General features: G+C 42.0%; 1 protein-coding gene across 4 annotated transcripts in view; it reads left to right on the top strand.

Moving 5' to 3' along the window:
• Window positions 1–18,488, top strand: part of RORA (RAR related orphan receptor A) — a 697,371-nt gene that overhangs the window by 634,719 nt on the left and 44,164 nt on the right. The window contains exon 1 of one of the 4 annotated variants that reach the window (XM_037054027.1): window positions 11,968–12,336. The exons of the other annotated variants lie outside the window; for them this stretch is intronic. Coding sequence (XP_036909922.1) covers window positions 12,078–12,336 — 259 coding nt within the window. The 5' untranslated portion in view covers window positions 11,968–12,077. Of the gene's footprint in view, window positions 1–11,967; window positions 12,337–18,488 lie in introns of those variants that run through there. 4 annotated transcript variants of the gene reach the window in all.

The following is an 18,488-nucleotide window of genomic DNA, read 5'->3' as shown; positions in this document are numbered from 1 at the left end:
ATTAAGCATAAACGTCGGAAAAATGGATTGGCAGCTCCGTTCCTGTGTCCATCAGATACCAACGGTGTGGCGGGGGCAGGCTGACCCCGGTTATGTCCCGTGAGTTTGAGTGCTTTGGGAAGCACTCTTGAAAAGAAAAAGCAAATTTAAAAAATGTTAGAAAAGCACCCTTGTTCCTCAGTGTTGTTTTTTTTTAATCATTTTGCTATTTTTCAGTCACAGGTGACATACAATATTATATCAGTTTCAGGCATATACCCCGGTGATTAGACATTGTATAACTTACTAAGTGATTATCCCCATAAATCTCGCACCCATCTGCCACCATATGTAGTTACTAGAGTGTTATTGGTTATATTCCTTATGCTGTACTTCACATCCCCGTGACTATTCTGCATCTACCAATTTGTACTTTTTAATCCTTTCACCTTTTTTACCCAATGCCCTTGCCGTTTGGCAACCATCAAACTATTCTCTGTATCTGAGTCTGTTTCTGTTCTGCTTGTTCATTTATTTTGTTTTTTAGTTGATTGTTGATAAGTATGTATGTATTTATTGCCATTTTACTGTTCATATTTTTTATCTTTTTTTCCTCCTTTTTTTCAAAGAAGATCATTTAATATTTCATATAATACTAGTTTGGTGGTAATGAAACCCCATAGCTTTTTCATGTCCTTTGATTCTAAATGATTCCAAGTCTTTGCTGAGCAGAGTAATCTTGGTTGTAGGCCCTTGCTTTCCATTACTTTGAATTTTTTTTTTATTTTTTTTTTGCCAATCCTTTCTGGCCTGCAAAGTTTCTGTTGAGAAATAAGCTGATAGTTTTATAAGAGCTCCTTTGTAGGTGATTGACCGCTTTTCCCTTTCCACTTTTAAACTTCTTTTTGTCTTTAACCTTTTGCATTTAAATTATGATGTGTCTCGGTTTGGGCCTCTTTGAGGTCATCTTGTTTGGGACTCTGCTCTTCCTGGGTGTGTATGGGTGTATCCTTCACCTGGTGAGGGAAGTTTTGTGTTGTTATTTTTTCAGACAGGTTTTCCGTTTCTTGCTCTCTTCTCCTGCCAGCACCCCCATGATGTAAGTGTTGCTGCATTTGAAGTTGTTTCAGAGACTCCTTACATTATCCTTATTTTTTTTATTCTTTTTTTTTTTGCTGTTATGATTGGGTGTTTTTTGCATCCTCATATTATAAATCACTGATTTGGTTCTCTACTTCATCTTCTCTACTGTGGATTCCCTGTAAATTATTCTTCATTTCAATTAGTGCATCCTTCATTTCTGACTGGTTCTTTTTTCTGCTGTTGAAGTTCTCACTAAGTTCCTTGAACATCCTTAGGATCACTGTTTTGACCTCTGTATCTATTAGTTTGCTTGTCTCCGTTTCATCTAGTTCTTTTTCTTGTTTTTTTCACTTTGAACCTGTTTCCAGCTCCTCATTTTGGCTGCTTCCCTGTGTTTGTTTCTGTATATTAGGTACAGCTGCTGTTCTCTGGGTTTGAAGACGTGGCCCAATGCAGTAGATATCCTATAGGAACCTGTAGCGCAGTCTTCCCATTCACCGGGCTAGGGACTCAGGTGCACATGCCCATCGTGGGCTGTGTGCACTCTCCTGTTATAGTTGAGCCTTGATTGCTATTGGGCACAGTTAATGGAAGGGGCTTGCCCCCAGGCTGATTGGTTTCAGGGACTGGCTGGGATCACTATGGAGGATCAACAGTGCAGGATCCCACCCCATGGAACAGGACTTATTTCAGAGGACCTCTCATTCCTGCTGGGTTCACCCCTTGAGTGTGTCTCTTGTAGAGATGGTCGTGTGGTGCTGCTATGTGATCTGAAGCTGTCCACTGGGTATGCTGGCTCTGGGGCCTTCTGAAAGGTTCAGGCCAAGGTCATCTGCCCCTGTGTTTGCCCCTGGGCCTCTCAGCATGAGCTACAAAGTGGTCTGCAGATGGCAATATTTGTGCTGGGCTCAGAAGTGCCCAGAAGAAGCCAAGCTGCAAACCAAGTCCAGATGCTGCTAGAGCCCAGCCTGGGGGCACTTAGCAAGAGGTACAGGCACACCAAGGCCAGGTGCTACTTGTGTGAGAGATTTTAGAAAAGTCTGAAGCATGATCCAAGACATCTCGGGTGGGCCCACAAGTTGAGTGAGACAGAGTCTCAGGGAACGACCAGGGCAGGACTAACAGACTTACTCAGGTGGTGGAGACTCAGATGTGGCACCTGACTGTCGGTTCTGTAGGAAGAGGGCTCAGGAAAAGGACTAAGGGCCTCTGTCAGCACTTCTTTCTGGGAGAAAACTGCCCCTCCAGCTCTCGCCCAGATGCCAGACAATTCAGTTCTTCATCGTATGTCCCCTTTGAGCTGCTGCCCCAGCACTGGAGCTCAAAGGGAACGAGTCTAAGTAAGTCCACTGGTGAGCCCTGTAAGAGGAATTGCCTGGGACTCCAGTAGCTCCCCTTGGCCACAATTCCTGGTGGTTTTTACAGCCAGAGGTTATGGAGACTCCTCTTCCTGGCACTGGAACCCCAGGCTGGAGGGCCTGGCATGTAACTATGTTCCTTAGTGGGGACCTCTGCAGCCTTGATAACCCTCCTGATTTGTGTCCACCACATATGAGTGCGGGAATATCCCATTCTACATCTCCACCCCTCCTACCACTCTCAATGTGGCTTCTTTTTTATATTCTTAATTGTAGGGCTTCCATTCAGCTAGATTTCAGGTGCTTCTGAATGATGGTTGTTCTATAGTCTAGTTATAATTTTGATGTCTTCAGTGTTATTTTTTAGAGTGACATGCATTTCAACATACAGCCAGACTGCAATCTGTGACTGTATAATCAACTTAAACCACCTTAAGAGGTCAGTCAGATTCTCTGGAGAGATTGAAATTGAACACAGCCTCGTAGGGAACAGAATAAAGACTTGCTCTGATAAATTTTTGTTTTCCCAATATGGACTACATATTATTGATTGACACGGTCTAAAAATAAACTAAAACCTCAAATTCAAATTATTCATAGACTGCTTGTTATAACTCAAGTTGCTTCTTTTAGAAAAAGCAACTATAGTAATTTTTGATTACCTGTAATAAAGAAAAAAAACAGCCAGAATTTATAATGTATACATATTTGGCTTGGAATATTTTGGGGGGGAGTGCATAAAATTTGTCTTAAGTCATATTAAATCAATTTGCCATTCTTTAAAACATTTGTATGTGATGACATTAAGAATAGATTGGGAAACTTTCTCAAAGCAAATGAGCTTTTAATAATGACCAAAGATCATAATGCAAATAATGGTCTGCTCTCTGCACCACACTTTCTCTGGGTCATTTGGAGAACACAGTCTTTCAGGTACCATTTTTGCCTTCCTAATCCAGCAATACTTTCCTATGGTGAACTTGTCCTTTTGCAACCTCTTCTATCAGGAACCATCTGAGAACGTAGGAAGTAAGCAGATAGTTCTTTGGGCTGCCAAAACAGAGTCCCAAAGTTCAAACGCTGCAGCTCATGTCCTTGACTCAGAGGACATCCCTGTAGACCCAATACATCCCATTATAATGGTTTTGCACAGGTCGTCTGACAAGTTTGGTTATCTGGTCAGGTTCCAAGCACGTGGCTAATCCTAAGATGAGATATTAGTTGTAAGTAGGATGGCCTCATTAGATCGAGTATGTGACTCCAGATGGAACTAATAATGGAGGGGAAAAAACTCTTAAAAAATCAACATACTGGAGCATTTAGTTTGGAGGCAAAATGTCATATAAATCCTAGTAGGCCTTCAGAGCATTGCAGCAAAAATAATAATTATGTAGTTTTGGGGGGTAAGTTTCTGATGCGTTTTAAACTATTTTATAATAATAAGACTGCATTATCAGGAAAGAGTAAATTATGCTCTTGGATGAAAAATAAATGTCATGATTTTAGGAATTTTCCATAAAAAATATTTACGAGAACCACTTCCTTTGCTTCAGTGTGCTTGCTTGGATAAAACTTCAGCTATTTGAAAATGTAGCTATCCCAAATGACTTACTAGGGCTCTACTTAGCCGAGATTCCTGTTCTTTGCTCTGGTGATGCTCTAACAGATAATGTTCACAAAGGTTTCTGAAGTTAGGAGAATTTACCTCATCAAACTCTTTGAGAGAACTATCTAGAAAATAACTTCTATCTGTTTCCAATTTACAACATGTTTCTCATGTAGCCAAAGGCAATGTGCTTCTGATGAACCATGGGCTTCACAGACTTGAGGGGGAGGACAGAATTTCCGGTGTTTGTCCTCACACCCCAGAGTCTGTAACAGTTGACTCTGGTGACTCTTGAAACTCCAGCGAGGCTGAGCTTATATCTCATTACCTAAGAGTACGAGGTAACTTAGCCATAGCACCGTGTTCACTCCCCTGGCCCTTCCTGTCATGTAACTGCGAGCTCTGTGATTTTTGCTCCTTCCAAATGGAGGCCAAACCACGTGTCATGTCACATGTCCTCTTCTTGGTCCAAAAAGCTCCCACTTGCTAGCTCCCGGGTAACTACACAGTTTTTTTTAATCTTACTGAAGAAAATGGGTTTGTTTTAGGCATGGCTGTAGAGGGGTAATGCAGATTTTTCTATGGCAACTTCAAGTTCAACCTTCACAGAGTCAGAGTACTAAGTGGAAAAAAAAGAAGAATACAGGTAGCAGAAAATTCTTTCTGCCAGCAAGTAAGAGGAGGAGAAATTTCTGTAGAACAAAGGGAGACTAACATCTATCCAGTGACAGTGGGATTCAATCAGGGAGCGAGTTTTAGCTATTTAAAGGGTATTTATTGGGTACGCATTGCTGGCCAAGCATTTGGGGAGGTTCAGGCACTTGGGGGAGATGCAGAAATGTATGCTTCAATAAATCTGTTCCTTGTCATGTATCATTGAATTGGAGTGGACACACAAGTGTTCCTGAAGGGGAAAAAGGGCAAGCAACATATTCATAAAAGGAAGACGAAGTTCAGACTGGATACCTGAATGGTGAAGGGAAACATCTATTGTAATTTGCAAGGTTTCTTCATTTTAGAAGGCTTTGAGGAGGAAGTGGTGTTTGACTCAAAGATGAGGTCTCCAGTGGGCCCTAAAATCATGAAGAAAGGGGGAAGTTATAAATTTCCAGGCTTAGAAGACCTCGTTTGTGGCCAGCGGATTCATGGGATCCTCACTTCGGCTTGTGACCCTCAGGCACATTCGCCCACCACACCTGAGAAGTGGGCGGGATCGTCCCCTGCCGAGCAAACAGAACTGAGAAGATAGCCTGGACACTCAGAGTAGGAGAAAGATATTTAGATATTTAGATACCTAAATATCTAAAATATTTAGATAAGGAATACAAAACTTATTTTCAGACAACTGTCTTACTTCTCTACTTTTTCATGATGTATTCATAAAAGAGAGGGGGTATGGGCGGCGATATATGATTTAAATTCAGACATTGTTGCTTAGGACAGATTTTCCTCCTCCCTGTTTCTATTTATGAAACTGTCTGCAGCACCTTCAGTGTTGAGAGTAGATCTCATTTGGGAATGGCTGGGGAACGCAGAGCCCCTCGTCCACAATTGAGTGGGTCAATGAGGAAACGGAGCTCACAGTCAAGATGAGAGACAGACACCCAGGATACATCCCATTTTTCCTAACCACGAACTTGAAGTGAGTGCCAGAGACTTTGAACGCTTTCATTACAGATAACTCGAACTCCCTCTGCTGTTCATTCTTCATTAGAAAGTAGAAGGACCACAATGTCAAGAGGGGGGATTTGGGTAACAGGAAGATGTGGCAAAAAAAAAATAGGTCAACAAAACCAAGTGACCTCCACAGATGGATGTTTCGAGATGCATAAGCTCTGGCTCCACAATCACAGACTCGCTTACGAATATCAGGAGTCAAGGCCGGAAGGGAAAGATATTTTCTGGGCAGGTGGGAGTGGGGAAGAGAGGGAGGTGGGTTATCTTCTTTCAGATAACTACCACTTGACACATTTGTTCAAAGTTTCCTGAAAGTCGCTGTACTCAAAAGATGACAGTATTTCTTAGAAAAGAAATAGAAAAAAAACTGAAGCAGCTTGAGAGTCCTCCCAACCACCCCCTCCCGTTCCTTCCCACCTGTGAATACAGGACAGTGGTTTTTTTTATCCCTTTATTGGCCTCCTTCGGCTTGACTATCGCAACATGGTGCAATCATTTCTCATTTCAAACAGTAACATAACACCAAACAGAATTTTAACATAGCCACTAATTCTTTTGAACAAGGCTGTGTTGGCAATTATGAAACAGGGTAGACATTGGCAAGCGCTTTCAGAATAATTATAGGGTTTCTCGAGTAGTACAGTATAAATAATTGCTGGTTTAAATGCATTATTGTGAGCAGCAATTTATACTCAAATTTATATTTGCTCCTTGAAACCAATATACGTCAAGAGTGCCTCGCTCCCACCCCCACACCCCCATGTTGAGAGCTCAGAGGCTTTGGAACCTTTTGATTCCATTACATTTTTAACTTAACAAGGCAACTACAAGGCCCGTCTGGGCTGCAGAGCAAATAAGGGTGAGAGTAATGCGTTTAATAAATGGGCATGAATGAAGTAATGAAACCGTTCCAACTCCGGCCACCCAGTGTACTCCCTGGGTACTGATGTACAGAAAGGCCGTTTGGGTACAGAGAGAAGCTAAGAACTGCAGTGGTATCACTTTTGCCTGGCAAGTAGGACACTCCAAAGCAGGTTATCACCTCCTCTTTGGCTTATGATGGTGTGGCTGTGAGGCACAGAGGACCGAGACACAGGAAGCTCATGGAGATAATGCTGCTCAAAAATAGCCACCGAGACTTATTAAAACACATATTTTCCTCTCTGTGGAAATTCTCATTTTAGCCTATGGCACATTAGAAATGGGTAGGTGTGTCGGAAAAACAGAGTGGGAGGGGGGAAAGGAAGCCTGGGGGGGGTGCGGGGCGGGGAGCCGTTTGTGAAGGGTTCTCCTGTCGGGTGAAGGCTGAATAGAGGCCCTTCTTTTCCAGGCAGGTGACTGTGACTGCGTATGTCATCTTCTTGTCTTTTTGTTGATCCTAGTGGCTTCTCTTACCCAGTATGAGAACTCCCCTGAGATTCTCACATCCTGAGTGTTCCTCACCAAAGTAGCTAGTGTTCTAGGATAATGTGGGTTTTGTTTCATCTGCTGTTCCTGGTTTCTGCTCTCTAAAACCCTTTTAAGCCATATTTTCCATGATTGTTCGGTGCTGGCTTTGGTATTTAAATAAGCCTTTCAATGGGTCATTAGCTCTGTAATTAATTCCAGCTATTTTTAAATGGTGCCTTGGTTATTAAAGGGCCGCCATATTCTCAACAGCCTTGTCTTTCTTGGAGCATCCCTCAGCATTAGCTGAGTATTTTTTAGTGCCAAAAATATTGTAATCTTTTTTTTCTTCTTTCAAAAATATCCTTCACTGGTAGGGAGAGTCAAACTTTTGAATGAGGACAGGAAATATTTAACCTTTACACTTCTGTATGATAGTCTTGGAATTTTACTTTCCTTTCAAATGATCTTAAATAAACATCGAGGACTTCCTGTAGGCCAGACTCTGCCATACACACATACACACACACACACACACACACACGCATATACATATCTGACATTTTCAAAATCAATATTGGCAAATCACAGGATTTGAATAGGAAGTAACTTTATGGAGAAGTGACTGAATCAAATAATTTAGCCAGTTAGCTCCAGAGCTAGAATTAGGACCCAAACCACTGAACTCTTACCCCATTCTTTCCATTTCTTTATGTTTTATTATATAATATTAACATAGCTGGTAGTCTCTGCGACCCTAGAAGAGGCTTACCAATGATAGTATTAGAACCAGCAAGCCTGGCCCCACATACCCTTGGCAGACATCTCAATCAGTTACAGGACAGTGCGTTTCAACCAGCATCCTGAGCATCCCCTAGAAACCCATCTGACTTGGAAAATGAGCTGAAACCCACTTGCTACCTTGATCTTATAATAATCCCAAGATAAAGCAGTAATTCCTGGTTCAAAAAAGCAGATGGAGATTAACTTTGATTATTGAGTATTATCTGAGATCAAATAAAAATACCAACAGCCCATATAATAATAGTGATAGTGGCTGCCATTGTGTGCCAGGCACTGATCTACTTGCTTAGATGTATTCTTGCATTTGAGCCTCGCAACAACCCTGTGAAATGGTTGCTCTTGTCTCTGTGGTACAGATCAGAAAATAGCCAACTGGAGAGGTTAAATAACTTGCCCATGATCTCTGAGCTAATAAGTGGCCAACTTAGCGTTGAAGCTCCCATCTGTCTATCTCTAAAACTACTCCTGGACGTCTGACAGTGCACACGGGGCATCCCTGTGCGGACCACTTATGGACCAGCCCTTGACACCAGAAGAGTAGTTTCCCCCTTTCTTTCTTTGGAAGTCCCCTTTCCCCCAGTTCCAGCTCCCATGGCCTTTTTTTGCCCCCAGCCTTGTGGATTTCTTTGGTATCTTTGGGTTGCAGATTCTAGTAAATGTTGTTCAGAAAAGAATGGTTGCCCCCATTGATTTTTCTTATTTGTTTTATTTTGTGATAAATTGGGGAGCCTTTATGTTATTTTGGTTCTTGTCATAGAGTTTCCATGCTAGAAAAAAATGCTTCATGGTATTTAAGATAACTTTAACAACCTTTTCACTCCCTCTAAAAGTATAGGGGTTAGTACATGCTAGAAGCAGGTGATAGAATTCCCTAATTTATGCATTCCTTCGGAGCACATGCTATATGTCAGGTACTAAGTTAGGGCCTGAGAATATGGGATGAGAAGGAAAGACAGGCCCCTGCTTTATACACTTTCCGTTTTAAACATGTGGAGTTACATAGTGACATAGCATTCCGGGAATGAGAAATGAGTCCCGGTGTTAAAATAGCAGACAACTGGGAAGAGAGGACTAAGAATGCCTCTGGTTTTCGATTTCCGGTGGACCCTGGGACAAATAATAAGGGAGACTTTAAGAAGCAAGTAAAGCTTCTGTATCTCTAGATATGTCTGAGGTGCCACAGCTTACTGCCTCTTACCAACTACCATGACTGGTGAACTATCCCATTTCCTGTCCCCAAGGTCAGCCCACCCACGCCCCTGCAGCTGCCAAGGCCTCAGCTAGCCACCTCAGACTCCTCCTGATAGGAGTCTGCCTACTCCTCCCAAGTGAGAGATTTCCTGTTCTGTTGACACTGGTTCTGTTTTCGCATCTGTGAAATGGGAGACTTAGTGTAAACCTGGTTGGAACGATGGCAGGAGAGTGAGCAGGTGTGGTGATGGCCACTCTGGATTTCATCCCAGCTGGGTAGTCTCAGGACAGTCACTTTACCTCTCAAAGTCTCAGTTGCCTTGGCTAAAAAGTGAGAGCCCTCGACTGGGTCATCCCAGAGGTCTTAACAGGTCTGAAATTCTGTACTTGAAAGGTTCCATTTAGCTCTTAAGAGCATGCTAAACAAAACAAAAACTATGATTGTCTGGCCCAGAGAAGAAGTTTCTGATGAGGAAGGAGACCAGCAAGGCATCATTGCAAGGCAGTAGGAGAGATTATTCGAGGTCTTTCAACTTCCCTTCCTGGGGAGAATTAGTATGGGCAATGGACTCTTACTGAGATTATTTATGAAATGAAAAGATGACTCTTCATGCACCCAAATTATGTTTAATATCTTAAACCTTAGACATAGCAGTTTTTAACTGACAGCCACATCTGCTGACAAGGATGTGGTAACTAAGCGGAGACCAGAATAAGCCAAAGGCATCAAAATCATTTTCTTGTGTAAGTGACCACCTTCTACTTCCTTGTTATCTGTCATTTTACTCCATATTGAGGTCAGGGTGGTAAAGCCATTATGCACTTTACATTTCCGTTTGCTTAAAAGGCATGAGATTATCAAGACAACAGGCAAGGGCACTGAATCACTCTCACCAGTCATTTCCAAATGCTGAGAAGAAATATGCGTGGATCTCCTCTATATGAGTAGATTAATGTGTGTTGTATTCCCTGCAGAGCTGTAGTTCCTACTTAATTGACATCACTTATGGAATCCTGTGAAATCTCCTTGCAGAAATCTAAACTATGAAAAGAGACTGCTTATGCATAGCTGTCTTGTCTGCTTCTAAAGGTGTTGCCTTAGTGTGATGAAGAACAAGTGGTCCACGCGATGAATCTCCTGCACAATCTAAATTAGCAGAAAGAGCAGCAAACTAGCAATGGTTCTGCAAAACGCTCCTTTTGTTTTCTGTAATTGTGCAATCGATTTCAGAAATTGATGCTCCTGATTTCACATAAACGAAAACTTATTTTTGTAAGCCTGTATGTGGTGTAGTTTGAGGTGTGAATTCAGCCATTCATTGCTTGAACTTTTCTTTCAAAATTAAGGTAGCGTTGTTAGACCCCTTCATCTCCTTCGCGTGTCACTGCAGATAGACACAGATATCTATTTCCACTTTTTTTCTGACTGTCCTTGAGGAAAAAACACATTAAGAAAGATTCATTTTTTCCAGAGAAAGCTTATTGTATACTGACCCTAGCGTTAACCCATTTAATGTCCAAAGGAGAAAGACTGACTGATAATTGATAACATTTCTATTGGTATTTTCCAGATAGGATTTTATAGAAAAGATTTTAAAAACTATTTTTGGTGAACACTAAAGGGGGGAATTATTGATATCTGGAGCATAAATTTTATGGCTTTAAACATTATTTTTCTGAAATGAATGTGTTTGGGGTTAAGAACGAACAACTTAAAACATTAAAATTCCCTTCCAGAGTTTCAGTCGTAGGTGTTCCTCTCCCATATTTTTGACTAGGTCAAAAGCAGCTCAATATAAACAATCTGTACTTTGGCCATTTTTTTTTAAAAAATCACTTATATTTTGTTTTATAAAATGAGCTGCATTGTCCTTGTGATCTGACTGATGGCTGGGAAATAATCAGACACCACATAAAGCAAGACATGTGTCCCCCTGGAGTCCTATTAGTGGGTATTTCACAATACAGATAATGACTGTATTTCTATAAAATATAATTTTATTTTTTTTGTTTTTTAGATTAAAAATGGGATAGAGGAGGCTGAAAAATGACATTGCAGTTTGAATTTATAATTTTAAAGATGGAAAATGAGTGAAGTAAAAAGATTACGTAAGAGTGTAAGCAGATGTCCCCCCCTCCCCAACACTCAGGCAGTCTCTTTGTGAGAATTCAGCGTGGACATTTCAAAATCATTGCAATAAAAATGGGATATTAAAAATGGCATACTGTCACTGTCACAAGTGTGACAAATATGTGATATCTGGGGAATTGCAAAACATCTCATCCAAAATTTGGTATCTTGCCTTTAGAGCGTTTCAAACCAAAGAGCGCAGCAAATACTGTTTATACTTAGCCTGTTCCCAGATGCTTTGTTTGTTTCTTAAATTAATTCATGGGCTATGAATGGTGGGGGAGGAAAATAACACGAACAACAAAATACCCTGGTGATAGGATAGTGAATACCGCTTCCTGATGCTCACTCCCTCCGTAAGAAAACAGCGTTATTTTCTTCTCTCGATTATAGAGCAAGAAAGTAGAGGACACCTCTGTTGTTTAATGGTGTACCATTCCCTCCACCTCACACTACGAGCTTCACCCCACCGTCCTCATCGCTTTGGGGTGAAGTGTGGTGTTTCGTTGCTCGTTGACAACATAGTCAGGCAGCAGACACAGTACATAAAAGATGCTACGTATCATCAGACATACTGAAAATACCTAACATTTTTCTGCGTTATCAGTAATATCACATTAAACTGTGCATATCAAAAAATTCAAGGGGAAACAATAAAAAGCTACTCGAATATGTCTGTACTTTAATCCACCACAGTATTACCTTTAAATGTAGTATTGATACTTCTTGCCTTCCAAAGTTTGAGGATTTCATCATTAACTTGCAGAAAGGAATACATTTTCCCATGGAGGTTATTGAATGATTTTGGCAAGTTCAGGCCACCTATTAACTGAAAAGTATTGTGTGTGTTGGAGGACTCAGAATGGATCGCCCAAAGATTCTCTTTTGGAAAAGTACCAGCACTGTGCCCGAAATGCCAGAGAGTGGAAAGTCCTGGTCTCGCCGGGGAAGTGACGGTAGTGTTCATGGAGACAGTGTTTTCGCATGGCTGACGTTAATGACAGCCCGATGCTGTGCACTCACCGAATGTTTTCATTCCAGGAGAGCATCAAAACCACTGAGTCCTTTCAAGTCATCTTCTTTTACTGCAAAACCAGAAACCATGCCGACAACTACTTTCAGTAATAACCTGTGTCCCAGCTGCAGGCTGTATTAAACTCCTTGTCATATAATTTTCTAATTTATGTGTAGGTAGTTGTTGCAAACAACTTAGTTTATTTCAGAGCATGACATCAGAAAGCATACTTGAATGCAGCAGGGATGGTAATGAAATCAGAATTTCCACCAAGTCCACTCTAATTGAACAGCATTGGAAGGAGAAATAAAATACGAGTCTCCCGAGTTTCCTCCCAAAGTCATTTACATGATTAGGTAATGAAGCTGATTTGTTTTAACAAATGTACGGGGAGGTATGCTTCCACAGGAACGTTGCCCCTTCAAGACAGTCAGCTGGGGAGGCTCGTGAACATTTGTGCCAAAAACACTCACTGTCACTGCCAAGACCCAATACGCAATTCCTCTTCTGGAACTGCTTTCAACTCCTTCAGCAATGTTTTAATATTCTCTGTAGCGGCCATTGTTCTGGAAAAGTGGATTTGATTTTTGAAAACAAGCAATAGTTAATGGTAAGAGAAGAAATCAGGCCACACCATTTTTTAAAAAAGAGAGAGAGAGACTATTAAGTGACAGTGTTGTCTTCTCATCTCATTGACACCAAGAGCGGTTGCCAGAGAAGTGGTTCAGAGTAGTTTGTGGCAATGACAACATCACCACTTTGAAGGTCAAGCATCATTTCGGTGTAAAGACTGGTGCCAGTGATTTTATTGGAAGAAGATATTGGCCCCTAATATTCTTCTTCCAGAAAATTAATATGGTAGATGACAGCAACAACATAAACAAAGGACATTCAAAGGCCATTCTGTGCTGCAATGCACGAGCACCCCTCCCACACAGTAGGCGTCCAGTGTCCAGGTCACCCCACTCCTGATCATAACACATTTCCGGTTGGGTCAGAATGACTCCTGCCCTGACTAACAAAATTGTGCAGCAGGCAGTGAGTGTGGGAAGCTGCCTGGAGGGAGAACCAAAGGGAAACTCTTACCCAAGAGGACCACAAAAGGGTGACTTCCTTTGTCATAATCTGATGGTAATAGCAAGAGGATGCTGACTTCAGCCACTGGTTCAGAAATCACTAAGAGGCAGCAGAGTTTGGTTGTGGGGCAGCTCGGTGCTTTTACTGCATTCAGCACCGACTGCCCCGTTTCTGGCCTGGGCAGCTCTCATCTAGCCATGGGGGGCGGGGGGTTCAGATAAGGCTACACGGGGGAGTTGGATGGAAATGTTACTTGTGACACTGCAGCTTTCCCCATGAGAAGTCATGTGGAACTATCAATATTTCACCCCATTTCACAGTGCGATGTGTTTNTCAGCCACTGGTTCAGAAATCACTAAGAGGCAGCAGAGTTTGGTTGTGGGGCAGCTCGGTGCTTTTACTGCATTCAGCACCGACTGCCCCGTTTCTGGCCTGGGCAGCTCTCATCTAGCCATGGGGGGGGGGGCGTTCAGATAAGGCTACACGGGGGAGTTGGATGGAAATGTTACTTGTGACACTGCAGCTTTCCCCATGAGAAGTCATGTGGAACTATCAATATCTCACCCCATTTCACAGTGCGGTGTGTTTGGGGAATAAAAAATGGGCTTTCTTAAAGTTTGATTTTTTTAAGGTTTTGATGTTACTAAAGAATATATGGAACTGCTACTTATTTTCTTGTCCCTATGCCGTTCTGCCAGGGCTTGTTTGGGCTTGCTGCAGATAGGGAAAAGTAACACCCTGGGTGGAAGTGAGGGCAACCTTCCTGGAGAAACCACCTAGATCTTAGATCTGCTGCTCATGATCTCCAACCCCTTGGCCCACTGGCTGTTCGTACCCATTGCTGAAGTCTTTGTAACTCAGTTCCCCGAGTCTAGCATGATTCTCTCAATGGTCAGGCCAAACAGTAATCCAAATAACAATTCCAATTTAAATTCCTACAAGAGTGCATGCATCATTTGTTAGTTAGCCCTCAGGGTTCTCAATTTTCTCTCCAGTTTTTTGGTTGTAGTTAAATAAAAAGGGGGTTCTGGCGAAGTCAGCAGGAATGGAAATGCCACAGCACCCTCTGTCCGGTTCGGAGAGGGTGCTGTGAGCACGCTCTGTGCTCTCAGTTGGGACTGAGGTCTCCTCAGCCCCTTGACTCCCTGACCTAGGTGAGACTGAAGGCAGCCTGACCGCCCCCCGTCAAAGTTTGCTTTTCTCCATTTTAGTCTCTTCCTTAGAGCCCCGTTAAGGAAAGTCCCCAGCATGACGTGATGTAAAAATCACACGGACCTTTTAACATCATTATTAATTATGTCACTATTCCTGAGATCGCCCTGCCTTATTGATGAAATTGTCTGGGCAAAGCGCCTTGAACTTTGCTATAGGTTCTCAAAGTATATTTGCTTTCAAGAAAGCATACTTTGAAATTAATTAGTAATGTCCAAAAGTTGAAAAAGAAAGGAAATGAGAAAAGAAAGGAAAGTCATAGATTCACTGTAAAATGGACTGTGACATGTAATTGGCAAAGGAAATGGACCTCTTGTGGGCCAGTCACCTCAGTAGAACAGAAGAGGAGAAAGGATTGCTGTCATGGGTGGAAAAATTCACTGTCAAGAATCATTTTGAAAGGGACTGATATTCTTCTGGTAAGAGTTACCTGACTTGCTATTGACAATGGTAAATTTTACGGTAGGGTAATCAGTTCATTTTGTCTAATTGACAAACTCAGAAAGCTGATTCCAAAAACAGGAACTTGGCTTCAACAGAAAGACTATTTGTTTATTTTAGAGGGTGGAGATGGGTGAGGACCAGTCAAGCTTATTCTTGTGACATATTCTAAAGATATTTTAATGAATAATAATTCCACACAGGTGCTAGCTATCCCTTTGATTATTGATGGGTGTGTTTGAGGTGTGACTGAATTCTTTCAACAAGTATCCTGAGGTTATGCACCCCCACAAAAAAAATCTTGTCCCATTCAGAATTTCAGTTTGGAAGTCTGCATACTTATTCAAATGATTTTTTTCTAAGCCTAAATCTTCTTTTTTTTTTATTTGAACTCCATTTCTTGGAGTTGCTTTCAGTGGCTGCTTTGGGTTCCTTTGAATAATAGTGAAGGCAAAATAAGGGCAGGTTGTAGTGAGCGGTCGTGTTGACCCTCCTGGAGCAGTGGCCTGACTCCAGCCTCCCCTCTGCGCATTGGCTCCCCAACACCTCACAGGGGTGGCACCTGTCTGCTTGGTTTGCTTTTGTGGTACCACCATACCCTGCCTCAGGAGTTACTTCTCCGTCCCCTAAGGGTCACTGACATGGCCTTGGACTTGGTCCTTGACATCTAATGCCTTAGACAGTTGTAGCTGGGAACCATGTAGCTTGAGGTTCTAAAATAGTTTGCAGATGGAAAATGCCTTCTTTTGAGAAATAAAAAATAATGGGAAATAATTTTGGATTACTGATGCAACCTGCCATGATACATAATTAGTGACCTTCAGAGAGAGAGAAGACCAAACTCTGTCATAGCATATTTGATAGAAATTGTTTAATATAAAGGGAAAAGTATTTTATTTTCCATCAGTACCATGTTAGCATCATGTTGCGTCTCATCTATAATGGCAGGGTGTGGTACTGAACAGAATGCTCTGTGATTGATAGTGGTAAACATTTTTTAAAAAATAAGACAAAAAAGAGGAGGCCGGTGTATTGAAGCAGGGTGCTCTAGCTCCACTGGGTGCTCTGCAGAACTTTGATGTGGACTTTGACAAGAAGACTTCAGCTTGTTTCCCTTTCTAAACCAAAATGCAATGAAAAGAGACAGATTGGTTGCCAGGTGAGCTTCTCTTTCACTTTCTGTCACCACTTTTCCCCAACTAGGTGACACCTAACAGATTTTGACATAAAAAGATGTCTCTACTATTGGGGAGATTACAGGTCAACTCACTCTTATCACTAAATCACAGTGTGATATAGCAGGACCAGACCTGGAAGATTACCTAGCACAGCACTATACCTAAGAACAGGTGAGGGAAGGTGAGCCCTGGAGAAAGATGATCACACGGTCTCACAGGTTTTTTGTAAATGTTGCTCATTATGCAGGTGTTTCCCAGCTTCACCACCCAGCTCATAGAAGGGTCTCTCTCTCTTCCTCCTCCTCTCCAGGATGCCAGCCTGGCTGTGGGCTTTCCTACAAAGTGGACAGCTGACATAATATTCACTGGTTTCTTTCAGGCTTGCTTTGTACCTGCTTAGTGTTACTTCTCATACTAGGCCTCTGCATCAGAAATAAAGCTGCAGAACTCCATGTCTTTATCCAAAAGAAACAGAGTGACCTGTCCCTCTTCATTCTTGTAATAGTTCCCTCAATTCCAGTTGCAACTCTTGCAAAATACCACCATCCTTAAAAGATGGTGATGACAATGTGATAGCTAACATTATTGAGCATTTACTGTGTGTAGGTGTGGATTCAATGGCACTGGATTTGAGCACCATATAATAATGAGGTAGGCATCATTTTAGAGGCAAGGATTCAACCGCAGGCTCTAAAGCTTACAAACTGAACCTTGAATACAACCTTCAAGATTGTACTCAACTCCTTTTGAAAAAATTTTCACCTTGATCCTTAATTCATATACAGCGAAGCTAATGCAACATGATGAAGGGTTCCAATGAGTTCTGTGTGATTTCTTCACATCCCTGATGCCTAATTGTGCAGGTTCTCAGCAAGTGGTGGTAGGACTGGCAGCTGGACAGAGCTGGGTGTTGTGAGCATGTGGAGTGTGTGGTAGGTGTGAGCATGTGGAATGTGTGATGTGTGTGTGTGTGTGTGTGATGATTTAAGATGGTGGCAGCCATTGGCATTAAAAATGACCTGCTTCTCTGAGCTCCTGCCCCGACAGTAAGATGTGCCCATAGCAGCTGTTAGCAATCAGAGTGTTTTTCTATCTGATGTGAAATGTGCTGCTATCACTTGTGAAACTGAATTCAAAACCTTGCTGTACAGAAATACCACAGTGTGTGAATGGTGCACATGTATTGCAAATTAGAAAGATTCACTTATTCCAATGATAAAGTCACACTCACTCTAGCTGTCTTAAGTGGCAAAGACGCACATTGCTGAGCGCTGGATAGCTGAGAGCAGTATGTGCAGGGCAGTCATAGAATATCATGTGACATGTTTGTGTGCAGGAAAAAGAAGCTTCTTAGTCCTGTGTGATTTGGCTCAGTGGATTGAGTGCCAGCCAGCAAACCAAAGGGTTGCCAGTTCAATTTCCAGTCAGCGCACATGCCTGGGTTGTGGGCCTGGTCCCCAATAGGGGGCACACGAGAGACAACCACACATTGATGTTTCTCTGCCTCTCTTTCTCCCTCTTTTCCCCTCTCTCTAAAAATAAGTAAATAAAATCTCTTTTTTAAACAAAAGCTCCTTGGACTGTAGGAATAGAAACTGGGAATGGGATGGTGTTGCAAACCTTATTTTGATATCTTTACATGGCTGTGATGTGCTTCCCCCACCTCTAGTGCATGACTTCCACGAAAATAGGCAGCCTCAAGATAAACACCCAAGAAATTGCTCTCCTTTTGTTGCGGAAGAAATGACATTTCTCAGGTGTTATCATCTCCGAATTGATGCTTAGATGTCAGACCTTCTTAAAATAATTCTGTCAATCTCTTAGCTTGGTCCAGAGCATTCCTTCTCCTCACAAGTCCCAACTGTTTAATATCCCCAAGGCTCAGCTGCCTTTTTCTATCTTTTCCTTTCCAGCTACTAGCTCCTGCTTTCTCCCCTTTGGCACAGACCATAGAAACAACCGTGCATCAAATTTCAGCAAATCGCTATGCATTTGCTGGTTGACCTTCTATAGTATGATTAAGAATGAAATGTTTCTTTCATAAGCAAGTTTAAAGAGCACGTGTTTAGAGAGGGTGTCAGGAAAAACCCCTTGAGTCTTTGCTGGTCGTTCCTCTGCCTGCCTACACTGATTGGCTCAGAAAAGCATCATAAGAGATAATTTTTTAAAAAGGAAAAAAAAAACACTGAACTGCAGTCCTGAAATCCATCTATGATGTATTTTTTAAATATTCTATTTATTTATTTTTAGAGAGAGGGGACGGGAAGGAGAAAGAGTGGGAGAGAAACATCAATGTGTGGTTGCCTCTCATGTGTCCCCTACTGGGGACCTGGCTGCAACCCAGGCATGT

This window comes from Sturnira hondurensis, unplaced genomic scaffold (genome assembly GCF_014824575.4).
Source record: "Sturnira hondurensis isolate 20B ecotype Veracruz unplaced genomic scaffold, ASM1482457v3 Scaffold0008196, whole genome shotgun sequence".
NCBI classification, from domain to species: Eukaryota; Metazoa; Chordata; class Mammalia; order Chiroptera; family Phyllostomidae; genus Sturnira; species Sturnira hondurensis.
The sequence above is the reverse complement of the archived record's forward strand: the minus strand, read 5'-3'. Positions and strand labels throughout refer to the sequence as shown.